This window comes from Larus michahellis, chromosome Z, assembly GCF_964199755.1.
Source record: "Larus michahellis chromosome Z, bLarMic1.1, whole genome shotgun sequence".
Classification (NCBI taxonomy): domain Eukaryota; kingdom Metazoa; phylum Chordata; class Aves; order Charadriiformes; family Laridae; genus Larus; species Larus michahellis.
This window is the reverse complement of record NC_133930.1, coordinates 52,469,047-52,479,552: the sequence shown is the minus strand read 5'-3', so window position 1 is coordinate 52,479,552 and position 10,506 is coordinate 52,469,047. Positions and strand designations below refer to the sequence as shown.

General features: G+C 46.4%; 1 protein-coding gene across 1 annotated transcript in view; it reads left to right on the top strand.

Annotated features, from left to right (window-relative positions):
• Window positions 1–2,795: 2,795 nt before the first annotated feature.
• CHSY3 (chondroitin sulfate synthase 3) overlaps window positions 2,796–10,506 on the top strand; it is a 166,817-nt gene continuing 159,106 nt past the window's right edge. The window contains exons 1-2 of the mRNA XM_074570631.1: window positions 2,796–3,725; window positions 5,385–5,668. Coding sequence (XP_074426732.1) covers window positions 3,014–3,725; window positions 5,385–5,668 — 996 coding nt within the window. The 5' untranslated portion in view covers window positions 2,796–3,013. The remainder of the gene's footprint in view (window positions 3,726–5,384; window positions 5,669–10,506) is intronic.

Below are 10,506 nucleotides of genomic sequence, written 5' to 3'. Positions count from 1 at the left end.
GTATTACCAAGGACAAGGGTACCCCTATGTTTCTGCTGTTCCTTTGTCAAAGGCCATGTTTTGATCAGAGGCTGTAAAACTACAGGGGTGAAATAGGAGATTGCATTTTCCACCTGTTTAACCAGAGGAAACTCCAAAATGTTAAGAGTCTCCCCAGAGACTCTAATTTAATATCCTCAGAGATTCTAATATAATTAGAAACACATGGTAAAGTAGACAGAAGGCAGATTTTCTAATTTCCAATCCAATTTTTGTTACAAAATTATCTTTCAAGTGTTTGAAGCTATTGCCTGGCCCTGTCCTCTCCCATTCCCTCCAAACACATTCAGTGTGACATTGCTGTAATATTATTATCAAATGCGTTATAACGTGTAAAAAGCTATGTAGACATGAACTCAGGATATCCAGGTTAACAAGTTATTATATGAAGTACTTATTTTAACTGGAAAGGCATTCTGGGTTTCACTCCTTTACCAAATACAGATAGAGGACTGTTACTATTAACCACTAGGTGCCACCGTTGCTCCTAGAGAAGCAGTTCAGTGTGCGTCTTGGTCTGTCCATAAATACCCACAAACCTTCAACAGATTTCCCCACGGTATATGGAAATACTGGTATAGCATTGAACTAAAAATATAAGTGCAGGTACACACCTGCAATATTTCTGCTCCAAATATCCTTATATACTCAATTCCTTTATAAACTAGCTTGATAACACACTATACCTTAAGGTCCATTTTCATCTCAGTGTGTAAAAGGCTTTATGGTCACCTCTCACAGCTCCACCTGCTCTTTTTTTGACAAAAATAAGCGCTGTCAGACCTGAGGAGTCAGCCTAGCTGACACTGACTGCAGTCATTCCAGTGTATGCAAAAGCAATCGCAGTAGCTTAGCATCATGCATTGTACCTCTGCAACCCCATAGCAGTAAATTGTCTGAAAATTTGGGACACTGTGATGATCAGGCTGTGTGGGCATAAAGGAGCCCTTACTACTGGAGGTCATACTGCACGTGACTTGCTGGGACCCAGCAACCCCTGATTATCTGTGGGGAGCTGGAGGGAAGGGTGTGGGAGCTAGTATTTTTAAGTGGAAGGCTCATACTGAAAGCTGAGACGCTCATAATACTGATAATCCCTAATGCCATGGTAAGAGATTTATGAAGGACAGCTTTCCCCCTTAGCTTGTTGCCTGTTAGTAGCTCAGTGAAGACAGACACAGGATCTTCCACCCTGTTGCTCACAGGACATCTTAGATGGTATTTATGCGCCCAGACATGTTGCTTGAGCTGTTTTTACTAATGACAGCAAGTGAATACCCATATGTGCCTGCTACCTAATGCCTTGCTGCTTGGCAATATAAATGCTCTGCTCCAGCCTGTGTGTACACAGAGAGGAAATGAATGATGGGTTGCTTTGGAAAGGATGCTCAGCCCTGGGGATGCTTGAGGGTATGTTTCCTGAGCCTGATGCTCACACATCTCAAAACCACAAAGAGAACACAGCCTGCTCACTGCATACGGCAGAGGCACAAGGAAAAACCAAACATTACTTCAATAAGTGACCTCTTCATAGCTAGAGACCATGCAGAGCAGGCTTTTTTCTTCGTTAGGTGAGTGAAGTAATTTCTGTCTCTTCAGAAAAAGGCTTGAAATTTTTCTCTCACGACTGTTCCATCACTTTTGCCAGCAACACGCAATACCAGCTTCCATACTCCTTGTCCGTGCGCCTGACAATTGATAAAGTCATGTGAAGTGACAGACAGTCCCATAGAATTAACTACAAAAATGGGTGGTTTTGCTGTCAAACAAGTAAACATATGCTACTGGAGCTTCAGTTACTGGTATGTATTTCAGTGAAATAACAAATGGAAGTGAGGAACAATTTATGGCTTTTGCTGGAGATGAGCATCTTGGACAATGAAATTAGGGATGCATCTCTCTCTCTCCCCCTCTCTCTCTATATATATATGGGGGATATGAGGGAAGCCTTAAATTCCAGAATTAAAGCTGTCTCTTCAGGGACAGTGGCCTGGACATTCGATGCCTGTTGTCAGTCATTCTGGGGTGTGGACAGTGAAGTCACTCTGAGATCGGGAGGATGAGGAGGCAATGCCCCAGCATCTTTGAGCTCGTGATACTACTACTAATAATATAATCGGGGCTGTGTGAATCCACGCTGCAGGAAAATACATGGTCAGGGAGGGCTACAGTTCTTGGCTGGAAAGTTGTTAACTGTTTGGGGCGGGGGAGCAGAGGGTACAGCAGGGGCAGAGGAGACGGCTTCCCTCCTCCTGAAACTATACCCCTGACCTGCCTCTCCATGACAACCCTTTGGATAAGAAACCAGGGCAGGACTGTTCTACCCTGCATCCCGTGGCTGGCCCCGGGCGATGGGAAGCTGCGGCCGCAGATGAGACCCTGGCCTCCCCCGACGCGGCGGCAGGAGCGGGGCGCGCCGACGCGCGGCCGGGACCAAGCGGCGTGGCCGGGCGATTCCGGTCCCGGCGGGTGGAGCGGGGGGCCGGAGGGCGGCGGGGCCGGCCTGGGTGGCGAGACCGCGGCGCGGGGGAGCCGCAAGCGGCATCTAAAAAAATCGTTTCCTTCCGGAGCGGCGGCGGCGGCCGCCACTTGCCCGGCGCGGCTCGGGCACCGGCGGCGCCCACCGGGGTGAGGCGCTCGGAAGCCGCGGAGGAAGCCGGCTGGGCGGCGAGCGCGTAGTGGGGACGCCGCCGCCGCCGCGTGGAGGAGTCTGAGCGGTGGGAGGGGAGGGGCGGGGAGGGACCAGCCGCCGCGGCGACAAGGTGCCAGCAGAGCGGAGGGGCCGCCGCCCTCCCGCCCGGAGAAGTTTGACTCGGGTGCAACGCAGCCGCCCGGGCCGCTGCGGCGGAGCGGGGAGCCGCGGCGGGAGTCGCCTTGCCCGGGGCTGCTGCGGGACGGGGGTCGCCTCCAGCGGCAGGCGGCGGGGGGACGCCGGTGGCGGTAGCGGCGCTCCGGGAGCCGCCCCGCCCGCGCCATGGCAGCGCGGTCCCGGAGACCCTGGCTGAGCGTGGTGCTGGGGCTGGTGCTGGGCTTCACCGCCGCCTCCTGGCTCATCGCCCCCAAAGTGGTCGAGCTGAGCGAGAAGAAGAGGCACGGCGCCAGCCTCTGCTCCTACTACGGCCGCTCAGCCGGGCCGGGGGCGGCCGGGGGCGCGGCGGCGCCTGGCGGACAGCAGGCGCCGCCGGAGGCAGCGGCGGCGCTGGGAGGCACGAGTTTCAGGAGCAGCCCCTGGGAACTGCCGGCGGCGGCGGAGGGCACGGTTTCCAGCCCCGCCGCCGGCGGGGAAGGGGAGCCGGAGGAGGAGGAGGAAGGTGGCGAGAAGCGGAACGGCCGGCCCGGCGGCAGCCGCAACGGGAGCGGGGACTGGGGAGGGGGCCCGGGATGCGACAAGCCCCGCAACTTCCTCTACGTGGGGGTAATGACGGCCCAGAAGTACCTGGGCAGCCGGGCGGTGGCCGCACAGCGGACGTGGGCGTCCTCGGTGCCGGGCCGCGTGGAGTTCTTCTCCAGCCAGGGCTCCGCCGCTCCCCCCGGGCTGCCCCCGCTGCCCGTCGTCGCCCTGCCCGGCGTGGACGACTCCTACCCGCCGCAGAAGAAGTCCTTCATGATGATCAAATACATGTACGACCACTACCTGGACAAGTACGAGTGGTTCATGCGGGCGGACGACGACGTCTACATTAAAGGTGATCGGGGCGCGCCCCTCCGGCGGGAGGGAAGGGAGCAGGGCCTGGGGGCCCGGCGGGGTCCCACGGGGGGATGGGAGGGGGACTCGGTTGCCGCCCGCGGATAAAGCGCAAGGAGTACTACGACCCACCCCCGCCCCGGCGGCGTTTGCTCCCAGCCCCCGAGGGCGGGGAGTGGGGCGTCGTCCCGGCACCGAGGTCCCGATGGGAACCCCGAGGTGCCCCCGCGGGGCCTGACCGGGCGGCCCCTGGGGACGCGGCGGCGCCGGGGCGCGTTGGCGGGCTGAGGCGGCGGCTGGACCGCCGTGAGCGGTCCCTGCGTGGGCGTGGGATCCCGGTGCCGCGGCCCCGGCGCTCGGCTGCGCAGCCCAAGTGTGTCAGTCCCGCCTCGCCCCTGCGCAGGCGGCGGGGAGCGCTGCCGGCTGCCTCCCGCTCCGTCCGAGCAGCCCCCGCCGCGGCTGCGGCTCAGCCCGGGGGCTTCGGCTCGGCACTCCGCAGGAACGATGGTTTCAGCGCTAGGAAAAGTTCTCCGCTGGCTCACTGACACTTTGGCTGAGCAAACGCAGCCTCTGGAGGCTAGTTGTAAAGCTGGTGCTCTCGTGTGTGGCGTGTGTCTCTGAAAAGTGCCGTCCGCCTTTCCGGGCGAGTTTGATGGCACCATTAGAAAACGATGCTCTGCAACCCACTTCCTTTTGGGCTGTGCTTGTTGCTGCTATTATTCGTGCAGTGTCCTGCTTTTGGGAAAGAAAGAGAAGCTGAAGTTGTTAAGTGTAAGCCTCGGTTGTGAGCGTGGTTGCTTACACTGTTGAAAGGAGGTAGCTTTCATGTTACCTCAACTTTCAGGTAACTGTATGCTTTCCTATTTGTCACTTGATTTTGTTTGAGTGGTTTAATGGGCTGCCTGCTTCTCAGCTGTCATTCGTCTGTGAAATAGTCACACGTGCACACGTGTAGATAAGTATATATGTTTGGTTGCAGACATATATATGGCAGTAAAAGTTATCACCATTTTCTTCGGGCTCACTTTGGACTTGTAAAGAACCTGTGTTTAATTGGATCTGAGTTAAACATATACAGAAACTTTATTTCAAGTAAACATGAAATCATAATTTCTTAAAAGAAATAGGTAAGGGAAGGATAAGTGTGTAGACATTGTAGCACTGGAAATACTTTGGAAGGAGCCTGAGTTTTACCTTGTTCTGGCAATTACTCTGTAATCAAACATAATTATCTTGGTTAATCTAGGTTTGCTCTGATCTCAAAAATTAATCCTATTAAAATAATACCTGGCATTTCCCCTTTCCTTCCTCCGCAGCCTGGAACTACATAGGCAAATTGTCCTGCTTTAGAGAGAGTTTTGCACCTGTAAGGGAGTACTTTCCATCAGTGTTGGTTGAACATAACAAGGTTTGCTGGTAAAATTAAGTTTTGATCATGTTCTGGGTTTTGGCTGAATGAAAATGTCATTGTAATGTTAATTAATTAAAAAAAAAGAAGTCTGTTAAAGGTAAACTCCCAAGGAGTTTTTCAGTTAGGTATAGGGTACTGCTTTGGAAGTGATTTCTTGTGACAGCCTCAGGTGCCTGTTAAAGAAGTACAGGAAAGGAGATGACTGGCAGACTAGGCAGAGAAATAACAGTAATCTTTTCTCCTTTGCAGGTGAAAAATTGGAGGAGTTTCTTCGCTCTCTGAACAGCAGTAAACCTCTGTATTTGGGACAGACTGGTCTGGGTAATATTGAAGAACTCGGAAAACTTGGTCTGGAGCCTGGAGAGAATTTCTGCATGGGAGGACCGGGAATGATCTTCAGCCGGGAGGTTCTCAGGAGGATGGTGCCACATATAGGTGAATGCCTTCGAGAAATGTACACCACTCATGAGGATGTGGAGGTGGGCAGGTGTGTCCGAAGGTTTGGAGGAACACAGTGTGTGTGGTCATATGAGGTAAGTGACAGTGTAAATTGCAGTGTGCTGTTTGTTCACAGAGTTTTACACTTTGCAAATTAAGTAGCTGTATCCACAATCTCTTTGCACCATAATTATGTTTTAGTGCATACATCAGAATGTAAACTGCATACTGTAAGGAAGAAAGAGAGGAAAACATTCACAGCATGGTGCTGCAAGCATGTTTATTTCTACTTGTGTCTTTCAGTTTGCATCGGTGACAATTACTGCAGCCATGTTGCGAGTATTGCTATGCAATAAGTTGCTAAGGTATTACCTTGATGATTTTTACATATAATTCTTGACAGGATACTGCAGTATTTGATGTATGCTTTTCAGGTTGGATCTTTTTAGGAACTTGTTTCAGATAAGCGTGTGGTGTATCTCTTTGTTCTGCATCACAGGTTCTTAAAATATGTTGTGGTATTTGAAGAAGCATTGTCTGTATTTTCTTAATTACTCAGACATATTTTAATGAAGTTCCTTACTGGCAAAAGCAGAAATGGGGGGTTGTTTTTTTCTTTTTTTTTCTTGTACAGAAATGAAATTTGTTACATTGCCTGTGTCTATGATACACTTTTAACAGTGTTTTTCTTAGTGTAAAAGAATGTTAAAATGTATTAAGGGCACACACAGTGTAACAAACCTTCCTATTTTGCAGTCATTTTAGGAGCAAATTACTTAATTCTGTAGTAGCATTTTTCTAAAGTAAAAAGATGTGTTGCAGTACACAAAAAGTTTGTTTGCAACACCATAACTAAAATTCAGGCCAATTTTTCTGGAGATATTGTGGTTAGTGGCAAGACTATCTTTGTAGATAAAAACAGACTAAGCGTGCAACTGCCTAAAAGGGTAAAGGGTGATAGGTAATATGATGAGTATGATTTTAGTTATTTTGACCAGTTCTTTAATATTAATATATGCCTGCCCTTGTAGCACTCCCTCCTTAAGTGGGAAAAATCTTTTAAATGGGCCACTGAAAGAGGTGATGTGTTATTAATGACAAAAAGACAGGAAAAATATTAATTTTGTGGATAAGTGTTTTTCTGAATGTCCTGGGGAAAGGTTGCCATTTTAAAAATGGGTTTAGTAGGCTACAGTGCATGTAAACAGGTGAACAAAAGTAAATTTTGTCTAGTTAATACTAACTAGGTAGAAATCTTAGAGGTGGAAATCCTATCCTTTACTTGCCAATAGAAAGGTGGTTTTAGAGACCATTTCAATAAATATTGTAAATGTAAAATAATACACCTGTTGCACTGGTAGAGCAGGGAAGGGATTTATAATGCAGATGGATATCAATGTAGGACTAGTGGTTCTTATTCAGACTTCCAAACCGAGCGCTACATTGGCAGCTTAATCTTACACTCTGATGTGTTTAGGTTGTGTCTGTACAAGGTCATTTTCAAATCCTTATGGGTCTGTGATGCCTGCTGGTCTGTTTCAGATAGTAGAATTACGATTCTGCCTTTACAGTTATGTCTTGGAAGGGGTTTTGTTTTTCTGGTTTATCTTCTTGGGAAGCAATCTGGGGAAGGGAAGAAGACTGGTAATAGAAAACTTATCACTATGGTTATAATTTATTTTGATGACTAATGTCAGGAAATTTTGGCTCCAGACACTAAGCCTAAGTAAGATAGAGCAAAAAAATATGTTTAACTTCCTTCAATTTTGGAAACTGAGCTATATGACTGCCCAGAAGCTCAGCTTTTCATGGTAGGATTGGGGCCTGGAAGCAGAAACTTTTTGGAAAAAATGTGTGTCTTTATGGGATCTGGAATAGAGCATTGCCAGTCTTGACTGTCAGTTGCTCTTGAAGGCCCTAGGCCTAATTCATAAGGGATGGAAAAAGAAAAATATTAGTTAGACATTGCAATAGCAGCTACTCATTTCTGACCAGTATTTCCATCTGTTAGAAGAATCTTTGACTCTGTTGCTGGTACAGGAGATGCTCCAGAAGATGCAGATCATTAAGACAAAGCTGCTTAGGATGCTATCCCAGCGTTAAATCTGTATGGAAGGGAAGGAGCGAAGGAGGGTGTGTGGAGAGAGAGAAGTTGCATTCATGCTGTGGTGTAGTTTGTGCTGTGTAGCTGGTTGTTTCAAGCAGTCTGATACTGCACCTGGACAGTACCTTGTGTGTTGCAGGTTGGTAAATCAGGCGGTGACAAAGGTGGCTTTTTTACTAGGACACTGGAACTTTTGCTGTGTGCTTTTTCATCCCTGCCTTAGATCAACAACACTCTTTGTGTGCTAGAAAGGTAATTATTGCCTCAGATACATGTGTGCAAAACCTAAGATTGGGGTCAGGACTTTCTGCATAGCCAGTTGCACTTTTGTTCCAAAGTCCTCTTGTTGTATATAAGCATTAAACTGAGTCCTGTTGCTGCAGGATTTTTATGAACTTCACTGCTTTTGGGAAGATGCATGACTTATTTAGTATGTGTTGCTGAAAACTAATGTAAACTGAAACCCATTCCATTAGAATTCATAGAAGCAGAAAAGCTCCAGAAGAGTTGAATCAGTGTTGCATCATTTTTTACTAGATTTCTTTTCTAAGAACTGGAACGGGAAGTTTCTTTTTGGTGAGGATGAAAGAAATCAAAGAGATCAAGAGAAAGCCTGAAATGCTTGATCTTTGCTGTGTGGCTCAACTGGTGTAGGTAAGACTGGCTGCCTGTCAGGTTTTATTCTGCTACCATTTATTCTGCTAGTAAGCTGTGCTGGTTTATATGTGTACTATGCTTACTGGCAGGGAGAGGGTTACAACTTAGATTTTTTTTTTTATTTTTTTTTTTTTTTCCTTAATGAATAAGAAAAGAAGAGGTGTACAAGCCTGCAGTGAGCCACTCTTACTCTTGGGGCTTTCTAGAGTTTAATTCTTGTTCTGCCAGATTTGAAGTCAGAGACGAAGGCTGGGTCTCCCACATACCAAATGACTTATGGCTAAGGTGATTAGTCTGTCTCTGCTGTTGGAGCTCCTCCACTCTAAATAGAGAATTAGTCATCAGATTGCTGAGTGAGTCTAATAACAGGGTCTTTAGGGCACTTGCGCAGAATGGAGGAGACGAAAACCCGCCCTCGGGCTGCAATTTGTCAGTTGCTCTAAGCCGACACAAATACGGGCTTTCACTGAAGCGTGGTTGCTCCTTTTGGTTGCTGTTCTGTTATGCAGGACTTGTGCAGCCCTGTGGTGAGCTGAAGCAGGGAAGGGCATGAGACACTTGAAACCTGAACCTGACCAAAAGTGTTTCCTTCATCTGAATCAGTTCTCATGGCAAAGCTTTGCTGAGCATGAGCATCAGAAGAAAAAGGTGGTGATGTTCAGCGAGGAATGAAGGGGCAGGAGGATGTCAAACTGCTCTTCTTGGCAGCAGCTGACATTCAGATTGGCTGGAAGCAACAGTTGAACTGCAGCCTAGATCTAGTACATTTCCTTGCCACATGAGGAAGTATCTGCTAGAAGCGTTATATTTTGGATGGATCATTTCCTTCCTACAGAAAATCCACCAGTGTTCTGATATATTTGTCAACTGTATCTTAATTTATGCTCTGGTTTTGATGAGGCTGTAATGATTATGGTGTGATAAACTTGACAAATTTGTCTAAAATGTCACTGCAAAAAACCTTTTTTTTTTTTTTTTGTTAGGAGTTAGCAACTTCTGCTTCCCCAAATCGGTAAGAGTAGAGATTAAAAAGAGCCTTTTTGCTTTTATGCTTTCAGAATCTGTATTTTAAGCTAGCATTCTCTTTTCCACTAATTTTGAAGCCTTGAAATGTTTTTCTTTAAATGAATGAAGAGATTAGCTTGATTTTAGTGACTCATGCTTGTTTTATTCTTTGGAAACAAAAACATAGTTAAAAAACAGAGATGTTGTATTTTTCTGCACTTTGCTGTTTAGGAGGGACTTGACTACAGAGGGCCATTTGGAAAAAAGGGCTGACTGCTTTATTGCATGCCCCCCTCACCCCCTTTTTTTTAAAATTATGTTTGTGATTTCAGAATACTATTTTGTAATTTGTAACCTAAGTTTATAACAGATCAAATAGTGTTGTTCCACAAAAAGACAAAATAAAATGCAACTCGAGAATTAAATGGCTATAACAATTCAAGCAGAAATCAACCATTGTCATTGAATACTGACTATCAGGTTTTTCTTCAGAAAATTAAAAATTACAAATGCAGCATAAAAAGATTTAAAGACCAATCATCAGTGTATTTGCAACATTTATTCTAATGCTAAGTTTGTAAGGCTTTTCTTTTTGTAGCCTTTTTTTCCCTTTCTGTGTGAGAAAATATCATAGAATCATAGACTATTTCAAGTTAGAAGGGACCCATAAATATCATCAAGTCCAGCGCCTGCTATGTTAATTTTAAAATTAAAAACTACATTTATACAAAACACCCCATATACTTTTGATCTTTCGATAGTGTGTATATTGATATTGAACGAAAATATTGTACTTTGTACAAGTGGTCCACATTAAAGATTGTATCTGTTTTTCCATTGTTTTTTTCCTTTTACAAAGTTCTGTGACAATCATAATATCCTATTTGTTGTTGATTCCCAGTAGTTACAGTAAATATTACAGTAAATATCCTGGGAAAATGCCTACTTGGATCAAACTACACTCTCAAAAAGTTTCCCTTTGCAGTGCACTGGTATTGTGACTGTCTCCTGAGATGCTGCAACCTTTGTAAGCCATCTTCTGGCTTCCTGTAAAAATACTTTATCTTTTCCTTTATGATGCCAGTTTTTCTTTCTGAAGTGTTTTAATTTTTCATTGGAGGCTATGCCTCTCTCTTTGGTGAAGATGTTGGTGGATCACAACTTAGC